Raw genomic sequence first — 17,587 nt, forward strand, 5'->3', positions numbered from 1 at the left:
GTTTCCTGACTAATATAATAACACTTTGTAAATTACACCTGTGTAATAACCTGGGTTTTTGACAGATACTTTTAATGGAGCGCACAAAATCACAAAATTCTTTAAAATCACACATAAGTCCCAATGTTTACTAGAGTGTGTGTGTGTGTGTGTGTGTGTGTGTGTGTGTGTGTGTGTGTGTGTGTGTGTGTGTGTGTGTGTGTGTGTGTGTGTGTGTGTGTGTGTGTGTTACTAAAAGAGAGAATTGTCTGTGTGTTCCTAATTCGGACAGCTGTAGTATTGTAGTATTGTACTATTGAATGGTCTTTTGTCCCAAACTGACTCAGTCACACCGCCCTCAGTTTGTTTAAAAATGTATCTGTGTGTGTACAAACTTAACCATATTTTGGAAACAAATTTGTATCTAGAAGTGAGTTAAATCTGACCATAACCTTTTTTGGGGGACATCCTAATTTGTAAAAAAAAAAAAAAGAAGTAATTAAAATGAAATCAATAACTGCGGAAATGCAGAAAGTTAAGCAAATGTGTTTGTGTGTGTGTACATGGATGTTTATGTAGAACTTGTGAAGAGGCCAAAAAGAGATACTAGCGTTTGTGCATGAGTGTTTTGGCCCATTTGTTCATCTTTCTCATGCATGCGCATGAGAACATTTAGGATTCATTGCACTGACACACACACAAACACACTTACTCTTTATTTATCATGGCAGTGAAAGAGGGCGCTGCATCTTTAAGATCTGCCCCAGTGTGTGAGTGTGTGAGTGTGTTTGTTTGTGAGAGAGAGCAAAGGGGTTTGTTTATTGTTCCAGGGACAAAAGCGTGAGTGAGAATCATAAAAGCATCGAGAGATTAAACTACACGGCACATCAGAGAGACAGAGCGCGATACGCACACACATACTCACATGGGTAAGTCTACCTGAACTCACCTGAACCCATTTTTAACCAATGCTATGATTTTCATCATTTTTCTCATATTTACTGGCAGAATTTGAATTGATCGTTCTGTCTGTGATTTGCATGTGATATTAGTTGTTTAGATAAATGCATAGAAGTGTTTTAATGATCCTTTTTGTATGTAGTGTGTAAGATTAAGATGGCTTCTGATTGGTCAGAAGAAGCTTAGAAGCATCACTCCTGTACTTATGGAGGGGAAATACGGTATTAAATGGATTCTAATTCATTAGAAAGGTTGTTTTGATTGATTAACCAGCTGGCTCTGCTTTTGATTGGCAAAGACAGTTACTACGACGCCTCAGAGGTGTGGGTGAGACGACCAGTAACCTCAGGAGACTCCAGCCAGAGGTCACATAAGGTCTTTAGGTCAAATATTCTCTTCTCTGTGGGCGAATCCTGTACGGCCCAGTGCCAGTCTAAAAATAGGCATGAAGGATTAACATGTATGCATTGTATTATTATTATTTTTGCAGTGCCTGACAGCAGATTAGATGGACAAGAGCTTATCAGCCTTCTGCAGAATCACATTTTCAGTTTGAACTGTTATAGCAAATGTGTCATTTTCTGCTCAAAACTAGGGATAGTTCTTCCAAACCGGTTGTTCTTTCTTCTCCAAAACACAAAGGAACACTGGTGTCCAAACAACATTGGACCCCAACGACTTTTCATTGTATGGACAAAAAGTAAAGCACTGAATTTCAAATGTAAATGGTATGTTCAAAAGTATGTTCTTTTGTGTTCCCCAGAAGAAATAAGGTATACAGGTTTGGAATGACATGAGGGTGAGAAAATTATGACAGAATAGTTGGGTAAACTATCCCATTTAAGTTAATTTAAGACCCAAAAGCATTTCAACATTCTCAAACAGAGGGTGTGATGAATAAATGTCTTCCGTATAGTAATCAATATTGTGATTATTGTGATAGATTATTGTGGCTATTTTTGAGGCATTTTTGACGCTTGTTGAGAAGATAAGCTAAAAAAAAAGGGTCTAAAAAGAGTGTAAAAGGCTGGGTGACCTGCCATGATCCCAATTGTAACCCTAGTGGTGTCAGTATGTGTCTGTCTGTGCCGCTATGGGTTGAAATGCAATGACGCACTCCACTGCTGAGGCCTGTGAGTGTGTGTGTGTGTGTGTGTTTGTTCACAATGATACGTTTTGTTGTTAAAACAAAAGCCATTATGACTGTCACAAGTGCTTCTTTTACTGACCACAAAACCTCAAACACACATGAAAACGCAACCCCCCCCTCCAAATCTCACCCTGACACCAGGCTACTCAGGCAAGAGAGAAAGAGAAAGGGAGGGAGGGAAAGAAGGAGAGAAAGAAGTGAGGGAGGGAGAGGAGCAGCTTAAGCGATGCGTTTTTTTTCTTCCTTGAGGTGGACAGTGGAGTGTATCTGAAGAAAGAAAGAGAAATTAGAGCAACAGAGGACAGAAATCTCTGTGGAGTGAGTGGACAAGCGTCTTCACGGCTCTCTCCTGGTGTGGGTTCGGCTCAGCAGTGTCCATGTTTCCAGTGAAACAGCCGTGGTTGTGTAAAGCGCTAGGTGACCCGAGGCGCATCATCTTCTCTCACACGCTGGGGACTGCAGAACTTCATAGCTGAGCCTTCTGCCGCTTATTGTTTGGCTTCTTTTGGTTAAGTTGCTTTATTATTGATATAGTTGCTTTGCCTGTTCAATGTTTTGGTGCATATAGCGCATATTCATCTTTTTTTTTTTTTTTCACGAAGTCTGTTTTGATACTTTCAGGTTTTTGTAATTTGGGTTTCTTTTTGTGGTTCGAGATTTCGAGCAGGGCTTTTTGATCGCCTGCATTTTGGCTTGTTCATTTGTGATTCCATGATACACTGACTGTTTAAAAGTGTGTGCATGTGTCAGTCAGATAGAGCACATTGTGTGTGTGTGTATGTGTGTGCATGTTGTTGTGTGTCCTTGACTTACTGTAGGCCAACTAACTCTTAAAAGCACATTAGCGGTGTTTGTATTAAGTGTGCATGCTCATTTATAGGTCAGCGGTGAGCTTTCTAGATGATCATGAGTGCGCTTGTGCACTGTTAGAATAGAGTGTGTGTGTAAATGTGTGTGTGTATTGTGTGTGCTGCATGTGCAGTGTGTGTGTTGATATATCACTCACCTACAGGTTGCTATGATTGCTGCATCCGCTGCCTGGGCGCCGTGCCCTACACCAGCCTGCTGGCCACCCTGCTCTGCTACACTGGTGTGGCACTCTTCTGTGGGGGAGGGCATGAGGCGCTCACTCACACACACACATTCATAGAGCTCTACTTCGCAAGGGACGTCCAGGATTTCATTGTGCTGGCAGACTTGTGAGTGATTGTCTTTCTCTTTCTTTTTGTGATTGTGGGTCTGTTTTTGATTGTTTGTGTCATTGTTCCATATTTTGTGTTTCAGTATAAAATATTTCCAGTATGTGATCTACGGTCTGGCCTCCTTCTTTTTCCTCTATGGATTGTTGCTGTTGGCTGAAGGTTTTTACACCACCAGTGCAGTAAAGCAGACGTTCGGAGAATTCAGGAGCACCCAGTTCGGGCGCGGCCTCAGCCTGACCGTGAGTGTGTGTGTGTTTGTGTGCGTGCGTGCATGCTTGTGTGCGCGTGTGTGTGTGCGCGCGTGCGTGCGTGAAATGCTTTTTGAATTTTTCTCTTTTCATCTTTCTTGATAATGAAATATTAGGATATGGAAAAGAAATAAAAAAGAATGCATAAATATATAACATTTTATATAAGATAAATTATTAATAATATTTTATAATTTTTTTTATATATTTATTATTATTATTTAACCCATAGGAATTTTTGTATTTAGTGTTCTTTGTTCAGCTATGCTCAGTCCTTTAGTAAGTATTTCTTTCAGCTTAAATTACATTTTGAAAATGTGATATCTATAAAATGATTTGCAAAACTACTTATCCTATTATCACAAATGAATGGAGAAGTCATGGAGAATCTTAGGTCAGAAAGTGAGGGAACATTAAAATACACACCAGCTAGATCACTATTTCATCCAACTGCAACTTGATTGTTGTATCTAAACTCCCTGATAACCTCTGAGCAGTTGATTTAGTCTGATTTATTTTGTTTGTATCTGGACTGTTTAAACACTGTTTAGGTGTTATATCAAGATTTACTTGCATGCTTGTCTCTCTCGTCCAGCTGATTATCCTGACATACATTCTTGCTGTGATCTGGCTGGTTGTCTTTGGCTTCACTGCCATTCCCGTGCTCTTCTTCATTAATATGAAAAGCTCCTGTCACAAAGTCAACATTCTGTCGGAAACCACCTTGTTCAACCAGCAATCAAGGGTCTGCATGGACCCACGCATGTATGGTACGTCTGCGCCCATGTGTGTGTGTGAATCTGTGTGCGTTCATGATCATGATGTCTGTTTTTTCTATGTAGGGTTTCTTCCCTGGAATGCTGTGCCTGGGATTGTTTGTGGAAATACACTGGGCAACATCTGCAAAACACAAGAGGTTAGATGGTTATAGTCCTGGACACACACACATACTCAGAGTTTCAAGAGATCATATCACTTATATCCCTTTTCATGTTTCCAGTTCCACATGACCCATGACCTTTACATCTGTGCATTTGCTGGAGCAGGAATCACCCTTCTTGCCCTGGTTAGTGATCTCATATTTTACACACGTGAAATTCAGTCATTGATATTTACTGTGGAAGATGTTTTGTGCGAAGTCATAGTGGTTAACTGGTTCCTATTTCAAGGGCCTCCTTGCTTTGCATTCTGGAAAGCATCCATTATTAATTGGTAAATCCACCTCAGAAATCTTTATGAAATGATTTTAAGAATCACAAATGACAATGATTGGTCAATTTTGGCAATTACTGAGAACAGAAACAGGTCATTTACACATATTTTGATTATTATATTTACACATTTATTTATGTCTATTGACAAACTTCCATTGCCATTGAATTTGGACTGGATTCTTTGAGGTCAGAGTGCAGAGCTGTCAAACAGCATGAAGTTCATAACGGAAGTATAGCAAGGGAATGTTTAGTTTACAATCATTAACTGACCTCTCTGCTACTGACAGATCCCCAGCGTCTCTACTCCCTTTCCTGTGTATTTGGCAGCAGTTATTTATCTAGTTATTTCCAGATATAACTATCAGGACAGCCCTCTGTCCTGCTGAGGATCACAGTGAGATTGGTGCAAACATGTAATAATAATGTAATAAGTAGAAAATTGCAGTTTCAATGGCCCCCAAAGTATTTAGACACTTAAGCTACTCTCAAATTCTCCATTAGATATGTGCCATCTGCAAACAAATGCACATTTGTGCACATATGCCAGATGGTAAAAAATAATTACTGCATTAACAATCGTTCACAACCTTTTCAAAGAATCAAGTCCTGAATTTATCTTGAGCAAGGAACTTAAACCCCAGTTGCTCCAAAGTGATTGTTCCTCTAAAATATTAGTACTGCACTCTGCTACGGACTAGTTTGTAAATAAATGATGTGATATTATTAGAATCACATGCCTTGTCTGATGTTTATCATCCAGAGAGTGTCAAAGGGATATAAACACTAATGTCACAAAACGTCAGATTTCCTCTTTTGCAGAGGAACAGGTCAGTGCCGCCTTCTGATCAGACTTATGGGTTGTTCTTTCCTTTTCTTATTTTTTCTAGTTCATTTACGTGGTTGCCACCACCTACAACTACGCTATTCTAAGGTTTCTCGGAAGGAAGGGAATCCGTTGCTAGGTTCGGTGTTGCTAGGCCCGCTTTCCTGTTGCAGCGGTATCAGTGGTGTCATCACTGTGGCCCGTGAGGAAACGCAAGCGAGTGCCATGAAGCCCCTGCAGAGGTCTATCATACAGAGCACAACACACACACACACTAGTGAGACAAATAAACAAACCTCACTATAGAACACTGATTAATGGAAAAAACATAAAACCACAAACTACTGTACTGTAGATCTCTGGAGGAGTGGAATCTAGCTTCTCTATTTCTTCATTTGTCTCTTTTCTCTCTGTCTTTGTCACACACACACATTGTCATACCGCTCTCTCCTTTCTCTCACGGCCATTTATTCATTTTAATGATTGTATTCATTGTGCTTCATGGTCATATTAATGCCTTGCAGTTTGCTAGGATTTTAGCTTCTCTCTCTCATTTTTCATCTTTTTGAGAGAGTTTGACTTGTTTCCTCAGTCAGTTGTTGGTTTATATTCTGAGACACACAGAGAAACAGCACTGAAGTGAGCATATTTCTTTGTGTCAATTTGAATTCAGTATTTACAGACATTCTTAGTGTCAGTGTGTATTTGTTGTATATTTTGACTAACTGTGGCAATATGCTGAACCTGTTCAATGATGGTGCTCGATCAAAGGAACTAATGTTTTTTTTATTGTTCTAGCTCATTTTAGAACACTAAAAATATTTCTAGTCAGATTGATATCTGTAAATGATTAATAAAAATAATGCAAACTAAAATGAATTTACATAAAATTGTGTGTTGACTTCATAGAAACTCATGCAATAAACTTTAATGAAAGATGACGATCAGTGTTGTCAATTCTTCTTACAGCTACAGATCACATTTAAAGAGGATATTAAAATACAATTGAAACTGAAATGTTAGAAGAAGATGAGGAACATGTTGATCAGACACAGAAAGAGATACTTTATTAACCCCCAAGGGGAAATTGTATATACTATATATATATGAATACATGCACACACAGCAATGATCATTAACAGAAAATGGTGTTGTATTCATGTGCACTAAACCTACAACAGCATTTCCATCACTGATAAAGTTTATTTTAAATAAGTGCTGAATTAAAGCAAACGTAGTGGCAGAGTCTGAGATGAGCTTTGTTGTAAGTTGTAGTCCAGTAGGTGGCTGTGGGGAGTAATCATCAGAGCTGGAAGATTTGATCAAAGCATCTCTCGCAGAGGACTTTCCCAGCATACTGGTACATAGATGAGGAGAGATCACCCAGAGGACTGCGGCAGCCATTACACTAAAACACACACAGAGAGACAAAACATTACTGATCACACTGCAGCACATCTTATTGCTGTGGATGGTCATAGGAAAAAGCAATGAAAGGGATACTTGATGAAAATTCTCATCATTTACTCAGTGTCATGCTGTCCCAGATGTACTGTATATGACTTTCTTTCTTCAGACAAGCACAAAAAACAAAACAAAACAAAAATCCATCTCTGCATCCATTTAAAGCAAGTGTACAGGACCAATAAAGTTGACTCTTTAAAAACCATGATGAACACGATGGTAGGCCTAATCTACACAACCACAGTTGATAAATTGTCTTGGGCTGTTTATGCCAAGCGTGAACTTGAACCAGAATATGACACTTGACTGGAGGCAAGAGTTTATAGTTTAACAAATCTCGTTCTGCTTCAGAATACATTTATTAATCCATTGTGGTTATGTAGATTACCATCATGTTCACTTTATGTGGTTTTTGAAGCATCAACTTTGGAGGTCCCATACACCTTCATTAAATGGACTCAAAGAGATGGTTTATTTGTCTAAAAATATTTGTTTGTTCATCTGAACAAAGTCAGGGACAGCATGAAGTTGAGTAAATAAGAAATAAAATGTATAGTGTAACTTAGTCACATGGACTATTTTAAAAATGTCACCACTACCTTTCTGGGCCTTGAAAGTTGTTATAACGTTGCAGTCTATGGGGGGTCAGAAAGCTCTCGAATTTCATCAAAAATATTTTCATTTGTGTTCTGAAGATGAACGAAGGTCTTAGGGGTTTGGAACGACATGAGGGTGAGTAATTAATGACAGAATTTTTATTTTTGGGTGAACTAACCCTTTAAAGCTGTCATATAATGCCATTTTTGTACAAGCTAATATGATTCTTTAGGGTCTAAATTAAAAGTTTCTAATATACTTTAATTAAAAATTCTCATTAGTATTGTAAGAAAACACAAATTTTACCTGGTAAAAAACAGCTCTGTTTTCAGCACGCCGTTTAAGTGCATGTGTCTTTAAATGATAATATGCTTTGCTCACCCCGCCCCTCTGTTCCGTGGGCGTTTTGCCACAACAACACACGTGGAGTGTTGCCTTGACAACAGTTGAGGGTAACGTTATATTTTGAAGAATGGCAGCGAGAGTCTCCGAGGACACTGTGCAACCGTATCAATTTTAACCGGAGTCGGAAAACAGGACGTGTCTGAATGGTTGGTTAACGTAATATCACTTTGATATATCTTTGTATGTACTGGCAGGGTAACGTAGTGAGATACGAACGCTATATGTGTTTACTGATGTATACGTTAGTTCATTGACAGATTGATGTTACAGCTAATGGTCATGAACAACTTTTTTTCGGTAAATGTAGGCTCGTCCGTGATGCGTAACGTTATCTATGCAGTGTTAGGTACAACTGTAGGGGGTGAAGCACTAACATTTGACTGATCTGTTTAAAAAATACGCAGTCTGTGAGACTATTACAGTCATTAGGCACATAAACAACACATAGCCTACTCAGACAGGAGCTAATACCTTTTTCAATGTTCTCGTTTATAAAGCAGTCTGGTGAAATGATTCGCGCAAACATGAAAGCATTGACGTTGATCGTGGGGAATATTCCCTTCGAAAACAAAACTCAGCCACTGCGTCTTCAGCGGTTTGGATTTAGGAACATCAAAATGACTGCTGTGTTCCTTATTGCACCCAAGAACAGAACACCACAATCTCTTAGACGGCATTCTGCTCATAGACAGTGCTCCTGCGTATCAACAATGACGCGCGGACTATGATTGACAGCTCGCTCACGAGCGAGGGCGGGTCTGTGTTGAAACGCTGCTGTCAATCAACAATTGTGGGAGGGGCGTCCATTTTGTGACATCACAAAATCGAACGGCTTGATTTGAGAGAGGGGAAAACATATAAGGAGATTTAAAAAAAACACTGGATGGATTTTTATCATTTTATGATGGTTGTGTACAGGCACTGCCAACACACATTTCAGTACAATCAACTTGTAAAAGTGCATGTACCATTATATGACCCCTTTAACGTGTCTCCTGTGACCACTTTTGTTTGGATTTTGCAGAGACTCCTCTCTTATTTCGTGGTGCAGAAACAGCGTCCGTTTTAAAGGGCCTTCTCGCTTAGGTCTCTAGTGCTTAGGAACGTGGGTTCTAAAGCTCTTGCCTGATCATAACCCTTCTTATTTTCAGTGACCTTTTCTCTTTTGTAATGTCCCTCAGCCATTTACAGTCTTTCTTCAAATCTCCCTCTTGCTCACTGTCTCTCCTCCCCCATCATGAGTGTTCACGCCCTCTACTGCTGATTGGCTACAAGTGTGTTTTGGAGCTCATTATGATCCACTTTCAACAGCGTTTCTCAGAAATCGCTTACTGCACCTTTAATACCAGGTGGAAATTTATAGACAAAGCTCAGATGAAAACAACTTTGAGGAAGGCTGAGACACTGACTTCTGAGCCTAGTTCAGTACAGAGGAAGAAGAGATTTAAAAAGTAAACCTTGAAACAATCCGGATGGCAGCAAATGTCAGGAATGTTGACGGTGATTTTCACACTTCCATTTAAGGGCAGCTTGCAGAAGGAACACATGGTTTTACCTTTCACACTGCAAAGGGAGACACACAGATACACAGACGTCTTATTAAGAATAAAACTGTGTTGAATACAAATACTAATACATTCAACTTTATTGTAAAAATAAATGCAATTATTTAGTGAGACAGGTCACACTTAATTTGACAGTGTTGATGTGTTTACATGATTTATACTGATAAACAATAGTGTTACAGTTTGTGTAACTAATGTCTAATTATATAATTGAATATTACTGCTCTAGAAATAAATAAAATAAAAATGTAATATAACATACTCTAGCATAAAGCTGGCAAGAACTTTTTCTAGAAGTTTTCATTTGTGATTCCTCTTTCTGATTCTCTAGAGCCACAGATATCATTTAATGGACACTGATTTAATTGACTTAAGCATACATTAAACTAAAAATGGCGTTTCAAAAAAAAATCTAAAAAGTCAATTTAGGTCAACAAATGTCATATCAAAATGAAATTGGTGTTGCATAAACGACTGACTTACTTCAATCCAGCTTCACTGTTCAGTCTGTGGTCCTCTGCTGGGGCTTCCACAAGAGGCTCTTCTGTTGGTTCTGTAGTTGAAGTTTTCAGAGCAGATTCTAGTGAAAGTTCCCCATGATTATTTGGAGGCTGGTTTTCTGCTTGTCTGGGTACAGGTATATGTGCTGTTATGAGTTGTTCAACTGGACTGTCTTCTTTTTTCTCTGTGGTCAGCGCACCTGAAGGTTTTGATGGATTTTCATGTAGAGTTTTGTCTGTTTTCTCATGCAGTGCTCCACTAGATTGCTTTTGATCTGTTGAAACTTCTTCTACTGTTTTCTTCCCTGTTACCTCTACAGTAGTGTCTGTAGGTGTCTTCAATGGTTCCTCTACAGGTTTGACTACAGGTTTCTCCACCACATCCTTTTTAAGAGCATCTGCAGGTGTCTTCAACGGTTCCTCTACAAGTTTGACAACAGGTTTCTCCACTGCATCCTTTTTAAGAGCATCTGCAGGTGTCTTCAACAGTTCCTCTACAAGTTTGACAACAGGTTTCTCCACTGCGTCCTTTTTTAGAGCATCTGCAGGTGTCTTCAACGGTTCCTCTACAGGTTTGACTATAGGTTTCTCCACTATGTCTTTTTTAAGAGCATCTGCAGGTGTCTTCAACGGTTCCTCTACAGGTTTGACTATAGGTTTCTCCACTATGTCCTTTTTAGGAGCATCTGCAAGTGTCTTCAACGGTTCCTCTACAGGTTTGACTACAGGTTTCTCCACTACGTCCTTTTTAAGAGCATCTGCAGGTGTCTTCAACGGTTCCTCTACAGGTTTGTCTACAGGTTTCTCCACTACGTCCTTTTTTAGAGCATCTGCAGGTGTCTTCAACGGTTCCTCTATAGGTTTGACTACAGGTTTCTCCACTACGTCCTTTTTTAGAGCATCTGCAGGTGTCTTCAACGGTTCCTCTACAGGTTTTACTACAGGTTTCTCCACTACGTCTTTTTTAAGAGCATCTGCAGGTGTCTTCAACGGTTCTTCTACAGGTTTGACTATTGGTTTCTCCACTACGTCCTTTTTAGGAGCATCTACAGGTGTCTTCAACGGTTCCTCTACAGGTTTTACTACAGGTTTCTCCACTATGTCTTTTTTAAGAGCATCTGCAGGTGTCTTCAACGGTTCCTCTATAGGTTTGACTATAGGTTTCTCCACTACGTCTTTTTTAAGAGCATCTGCAGGTGTCTTCAACGGTTCCTCTACAGGTTTGACTATAGGCTTCTCCACTACGTCCTTTTTAGGAGCATCTGCAGGTGTCTTCAACGGTTCCTCTACAGGTTTTACTACAGGTTTCTCCACTATGTCTTTTTTAAGAGCATCTGCAGGTGTCTTCAACGGTTCCTCTACAGGTTTGACTATAGGTTTCTCCACTACGTCCTTTTTAGGAGCATCTGCAGGTGTCTTCAACGGTTCCTCTACAGGTTTTACTACAGGTTTCTCCACTACGTCTTTTTTAAGAGCATCTGCAGGTGTCTTCAATGGTTCCTCTACAGGTTTGACTATTGGTTTCTCCACTACGTCCTTTTTAAGAGCATCTGCAGGTGTCTTCAATGGTTCCTCTACAGGTTTGTCTACAGGTTTCTCCACTACGTCCTTTTTTAGAGCATCTGCAGGTGTCTTCAATGGTTCCTCTACAGGTTTGACTATTGGTTTCTCCACTACGTCCTTTTTAAGAGCATCTGCAGGTGTCTTCAATGGTTCCTCTACAGGTTTGTCTACAGGTTTCTCCACTACGTCCTTTTTTAGAGCATCTGCAGGTGTCTTCAACGGTTCCTCTACAGGTTTGACTATAGGTTTCTCCACTACGTCCTTTTTAGGAGCATCTGCAGGTGTCTTCAACGGTTCCTCAACAGGTTTCTCCACTACGTCCTTTTTAGAAGCATCTGCAGGTGTCTTCAACGGTTCCTCTACAGGTTTGACTACAGGTTTCTCCACTACATCCTTTTTAAGAGCATCTGCAGGTGTCTTCAACAGTTCCTCTAAAGATTTGACTATAGGCTTCTCCACTATGTCTTTTTTAAGAGCATCTGCAGGTGTTTTCAAAGGTTCCTCTACAGGTTTGACTATAGGTTTCTCCACTACGTCCTTTTTAGGAGCATCTGCAGGTGTCTTCAAGGGTTCCTCTACAGGTTTGACAATAGGTTTCTCCACTATGTCCTTTTTAGGAGCATCTGCAGGTGTCTTCAACAGTTCCTCTACAGATTTGACTATAGGTTTCTCCACTGCGTCCTTTTTAAGAGCATCTGCAGGTGTCTTCAACGGTTCTTCTACAGATTTGACTATAGGTTTCTCCACTGCGTCCTTTTTAAGAGCATCTGCAGGTGTCTTCAACGGTTCCTCTAAAGGTTTGACAATAGGTTTCTCCACTATGTCTTTTTTAAGAGCATCTGCAGGTGTCTTCAATGGTTTCTCTACAGGTTTCTCCACTACGTCCTTTTTAAGAGCATCTGCTGGAGTCTTTGGTGGTTCTTCTACAGGTTTGACCGTTACGTCCTCTGCACGTGCTCTCTTGGAGTCCTCAAGGACAGGATATGAACTGGAACACATTCAGAATAATTATGAAGCATCTGATTGTTCTTCTACACCTCATGAAATATTAAATATAGTCTGTTATGAATTAATAAGTGTGAACATCTAAGAATTTCTGCTTCAGTTTTTTTTTACTTGCAAATAAGGAAATTAAAGAAAGGCTAAATAAATAAAAGGTAAATAAAAAATAAAATAGATAAAAGGCTCTATCCAGTACAGAGAGCTCCACCAGACCTTTTGGCCAGATGGGACCCTCTCTTGACAGGTGTGTTTTCTGTTGAGCTCACAGGCCTAAGGGAGTGCAGATACTTGAAGTTATTTGGATGGAAACATGTATAGAATGCAGAAACATTGAATACATACATAACACACAAGGAAAATAAGAACAGCTCTCACTCAAACGTCCTTAAGGCTGACATGACAGAAGAGCTTTGAGGGGTTGTGGATGTGTCCAGACTGGAGGAGGCGGTGGCGCCACTCTGTGAACATGGTATGATGGAGGAAGTGACCTGACTGCTCTCAGGTGATGATTCATTCTTAGGCTTTACAAGCTTTGCTGGTTTACTGTTAGAGAGTGAACAGAAAAAAGAGTGAGATGAACTGAGAGTGAGAGGGAAATAGACAATGATGTCTCACATGGAATTCATGGAATCACAGGAAAGACCTTTGACTGGTTGATACTACCACTCTCAGCCAGCAGGTGACAGCGTAAGTGTGCATTTACCATTTTACATCTGACTGAGTGTCCAGAACCTCTTGAGATCCCTGAATCCAACTTCCATCTTTTTTCAAATGGGTTCGAACTTTTATCGCCTGCAACACAGCCTGCCTGTTAACATCTACAATCACAGAAAACCTCTGTTAGAGTGTGTTTTGTTCACAAGTGCATGTTTTATTGTTTGTGTTTGTGCATGTTTTACCACTGGACATTGTGATATCCTCTTCCTCAGTCAGGCCTATATGAGAAACACATGAAGTAAAAAATCTGATATTTTACAGCCTCAGTTTCTCTATATCCCATTTTAGTATAATCCATACTACGTATATTGTTTGATGTGCTCTTTTTCTTTTTGGTGCCAATTTCTGTACTACCCAGGAATGCACGCACATACAAACAACAAAAATGCAGCACAACCACATGTTTTCTGTCTTTGGTGTGTGCATTATCTCGCATACCATCTATAACAGAAACTCTGGTGCTGTCACAGTAAAATGTGTTGTGAATATTTTTGTCTCCATGCAACTGTTTGGAATTGCACTTGACATAGTAATTGCATTGTCTTGTGATGTATTAGTCCTTTAGCAGTTAAGTAGTGAAGACATAAGTAGCCAAAAATAAATGAGCCGGAAGACGTCAATGGCTAAGAGGAAGAGCATGTCATAAAACACACAGCAACACAAACACAAGTGATGAGCAAATGGTCTATAAGACCTTGTATGTGTTTATTTGCTCATATGTGTTGTGTTTGTGGAATGCTTTTTATTTTAGTTTTTGTTTTGTTTGAGCTAATTAGCCTACATGATATCAAAGTAATATGAAGCTAGATATAGCCTATTCCACGCCCACATTTACCTCATTGGTGTTTGGATGTAGTTTACTTACAGGATCTGTTCTGCTTACACATTTGCCGTTTGAATAATGTGCGTGCATGCACTTTAAAGGTTTGACGCAAGTCGGACTAAAACAACACATCGTCTTATTAAATAGGCCAATAATGTAAACGCTTTATCCCGGCTGAAATCGTAGCAGTCTAACTTTTGCGATGTCAATGTAATTTGGCTTCGACGTTGTGCGTATGCTTCGAAAGACAGTGGTGAAGCGCGATGAACGATCAATTGTCTCATATTATTTGTATAACTGCGCGTGCACAGGTAAGATAATTACCTTTATCGCTAATCCTAACCCTCCTACAAAACTGCTGACATTATTAGATTTAAAGCAACAACAACAAAAAATTTGCCTTTCAAAACGTATTTCACTGCACTTCAATTGTCTTCTTTTTTGTTGCCATGTTTAACTATAATATGATATTTTAATTTCTGGCCATCACAAGATTAGTTCATTCATTCATAAAAGACATGTCCCCTTCTTAAAACATTTCAGGATCAAAAAGTACAACACCACACACACACACACACACACACACACACACACACACACACACACACACACACACACACACACACACACACACACACACACACACACACACACACACACACACACACACACACACACACACACACACACACTATTGGTTAAGTCTCAAACATAATGGCAGGAAGTCCTCCTCACTTCCCAGAACAGTGAAATCATCTTCAGTGCTTGTTTTGTTGAAATTTCATTGATCACAGTCAGAGGAAGAACCCTTTTGTCATAATGCAAACCCCCTCAAACAAAAACTCTAGAACACACATAGAAAAGCTTTTACACCCTTACACCTATAGACACTAAGAGCTAGGCCTATATTAGTAAGGACCTCTCATATACGCAATCATTTTCACAAGGAGCACTTAAAGTAGCATAGTTTCAGACATGCTTCGCTATATCTTAGAGGACATTACAAAATGGCCCTCAGATAGCTTACTGCCAAAACTGTACACACACCCTAAATTTGTTTAAACATACATTTCTCTGATATGGTGTCTTACCTGTGTGTAGAAATCTGTGCAGTTTAATCTGTAAAAAAGTGATTTAAACCTTGCCAAACTGCAACCACTTCATATGCACTCAGACACACACAACACACACCTCCCATGCACCTGCACACACCTCCAAAAAAGCAAACCAAATAATAATAATACAAAAAACTAGACATAACTCAGCAAGCAATAGCTGTCATTTCACCATCTACTATAGACCCGATATAGTCCGGCTATTAGTGACCCACTTCTAGCCAAAATAACCTTGAATTTGATTACATGTCGTTTTGGCCAAAATAACTTACGAGATGTATGAAATTCCATCATGTAAGCAAAGTCAACAGTGATTACAAGGTGTTTGGTTTCGTTTCTTTGACATGTTCTATGCTTAGCCTGTGCGTCTATTCTTGGGCTATGGTTAGACGTCTATTACATTTTCACTGAAAGCCCAAATTTTGCCTTGTTTACGCCTAGACGTCAGGGCTGTGTTTGGACGGCTATTACACGTCTTTTAAACGCAAAACTGCTTGCTGGAAACTCGCATTTCACACACCTTGGAATTTATTTCCTTGATGTAAGATAGTGATGTCTGTGTTCATATTTGAGTGTGCGTGTGGGTTTTGTCTGCAGTCCAGTCACAGTTTGTTCCAAGACACTGTTATAAAACAATGACAAAGTGAGACAAATGTGCACCAAAGACCATCTAACCTCTTAAGTTTACAGACATCTATTTGCACAAATGTACAGTGTGCAACATGTATGTTGGCTGGAACAGTATACCTGCAGGAATAAATGTATTAATAAATTATTTTCATCAACACAACAAACTTACAATCACTGGCTTGAACGTATCTGTATTTTGTGGCTTATAAGCCTAAATTCAACCTCACAGAAAGAAAAATTAAGATTCTGGTAGATTCTGGATTTTATTCTCAGATTTTCAAAAGTATATATTTGATTAACAGTCACATATTCAATGTCACAGTCAGATGTTAAATGAATAATAAGATATAAAAAAAATGTGAGTGATTCTACACATTTACAAGAACAATATATAGGTGGATATGTTACATGTTACTCTAGTGGTGTAGAGTCACAACATTTGAGATTTTAGAGGTTGGAGTGTGAAAACTTAAAACTGTCATGTAGCAGTTTTCAAACTAGATGCACTAATAGTAGGTCTGTGTGAGGATCAGCAGTTTAGCGCTGCAGGACATAGTGGTGATGGAACAGTTATCTCTGTAAATCTTTATTGAATACCTGAAACCTTTGCACCAAACGGTCCAGATTCTTAACTATTATGCAACACCCTGGTTTCTCTTATCTATCAACATTTTTATCTGTCTAAAACATCCTCCTCATGTTTGCTCATACTGCATTCAATGAATGATGAATCTACAGTTTTAAACCTGTTTCACTGCTTTCAGACATAAGACATCTCGGTAACACTTTATTTTACAGTGTCCTTGTTACATATGTTACATGTACTTACCATAGTAATAATAGTAAATTATGCATAATTACATTCAACTAACCCTCAACCAAACCCTAATCCTACCCTAACCCTATAGTAAGTACATGTAAGTTGCTTAATATTACTCAGTTCTTAACTGTATAATTACACTGTAACAATGACACCTTAAAATAAAGTGTAACCGACATCTCATTACATCTCAGAAGTGCATCTGGAAGGAGCTTGATATACAAACATTTTCATCCATTTAACTTCAACTAAAAAGTTCCAGAATCTTGATCTTGTCTTTATAAAGAAAATTAAATTGAAATAAGTACTGACAGAGGAGAACTGATTTAGAAAACGGGAGGTTTAGAAAACAACGAATGACAAGTATTCAAATAACCAAGACAACAGGATTCCTGAAATGTGAAAAAAAGACATAAAAGGAAATGTGTGCAGCAAGGGTGTCAACAGGGAATGACAGACTTTAGAAAACTGAATTAATTAAGTAAAATATGAGAAATATGTATTCTACAAATCCCTACTGAACTACTTCTAAAACTCTCAGAGACAGAAGGAAAACTATCACTAAATGCTAAGCGGGTTCTTCCAGATTCCTTCCAGAAGAACTGCTGTTACAGTAAGTATGTTCATTACTCCAGCTGGTGTTTCAGATGACCCAACAAGACTTGAAAGGTGTGTCGATCTACATCTGCTCTACTCTGTTAACTCAAGCATCTACTCTTAAGATAAGTGACACAAGCCATTGAGACAGTAGGCCTAACCAAATCGGTAGGATGGATAGATAGATAGATAGATAGATAGATAGATAGATAG

General features: G+C 39.1%; 3 protein-coding genes across 6 annotated transcripts in view; 2 read left to right on the forward strand and 1 right to left on the reverse strand.

Annotated features, from left to right (window-relative positions):
* nlgn3b (neuroligin 3b) overlaps nucleotides 1–904 on the forward strand; it is a 26,091-nt gene extending 25,187 nt beyond the window's left edge. Inside the window, exon 9 of one of the 2 annotated variants that reach the window (XR_014206040.1) lies at nucleotides 810–904. The gene's annotated coding sequence lies outside the window, so the exon portion shown is untranslated. Of the gene's footprint in view, nucleotides 1–238; nucleotides 585–809 lie in introns of those variants that run through there. The other variant, XR_014206041.1, reaches the window with a different exon arrangement.
* On the forward strand, nucleotides 772–6,517 carry plp1b (proteolipid protein 1b). 3 transcript variants are annotated; one of them, XR_014206042.1, is made up of 8 exons: nucleotides 2,250–2,506; nucleotides 3,102–3,288; nucleotides 3,374–3,530; nucleotides 4,135–4,309; nucleotides 4,382–4,455; nucleotides 4,540–4,605; nucleotides 5,641–6,158; nucleotides 6,209–6,517. XR_014206042.1 is itself a non-coding variant. In XM_082169704.1 (7 exons), exons 1-7 carry the CDS (start codon nucleotides 905–907, stop codon nucleotides 5,713–5,715), a joined length of 738 nt encoding a protein of 245 aa, XP_082025830.1. In that variant the 5' UTR covers nucleotides 772–904; the 3' UTR covers nucleotides 5,716–6,517. The 3 variants fall into 3 exon arrangements, 2 of the variants coding, with proteins under 2 accessions (XP_082025830.1, XP_082025829.1); XM_082169704.1 differs by lacking the exon at nucleotides 2,250–2,506 and adding an exon at nucleotides 772–908 and having other exon boundaries at nucleotides 5,641–6,517; XM_082169703.1 differs by having other exon boundaries at nucleotides 5,641–6,517.
* An 89-nt stretch (nucleotides 6,518–6,606) lies between these two features.
* On the reverse strand, nucleotides 6,607–17,508 carry LOC309498660 (uncharacterized protein). Its single transcript, XM_082169504.1, has 8 exons — nucleotides 15,600–17,508; nucleotides 13,572–13,607; nucleotides 13,376–13,490; nucleotides 13,048–13,215; nucleotides 12,886–12,942; nucleotides 10,091–12,658; nucleotides 9,500–9,605; nucleotides 6,607–6,984 (listed from the first exon to the last, which is right to left on the reverse strand). The coding sequence occupies exons 1-8, from the start codon at nucleotides 15,619–15,621 to the stop codon at nucleotides 6,880–6,882; spliced, it is 3,177 nt and encodes a 1,058-aa protein (XP_082025630.1). The 5' UTR covers nucleotides 15,622–17,508; the 3' UTR covers nucleotides 6,607–6,879.
* Between the last annotated feature and the right edge of the window lie 79 nt (nucleotides 17,509–17,587).

This window comes from Leuciscus leuciscus (genome assembly GCF_965113295.1).
Source record: "Leuciscus leuciscus genome assembly, chromosome: 5".
Taxonomy (NCBI): domain Eukaryota; kingdom Metazoa; phylum Chordata; class Actinopteri; order Cypriniformes; family Leuciscidae; genus Leuciscus; species Leuciscus leuciscus.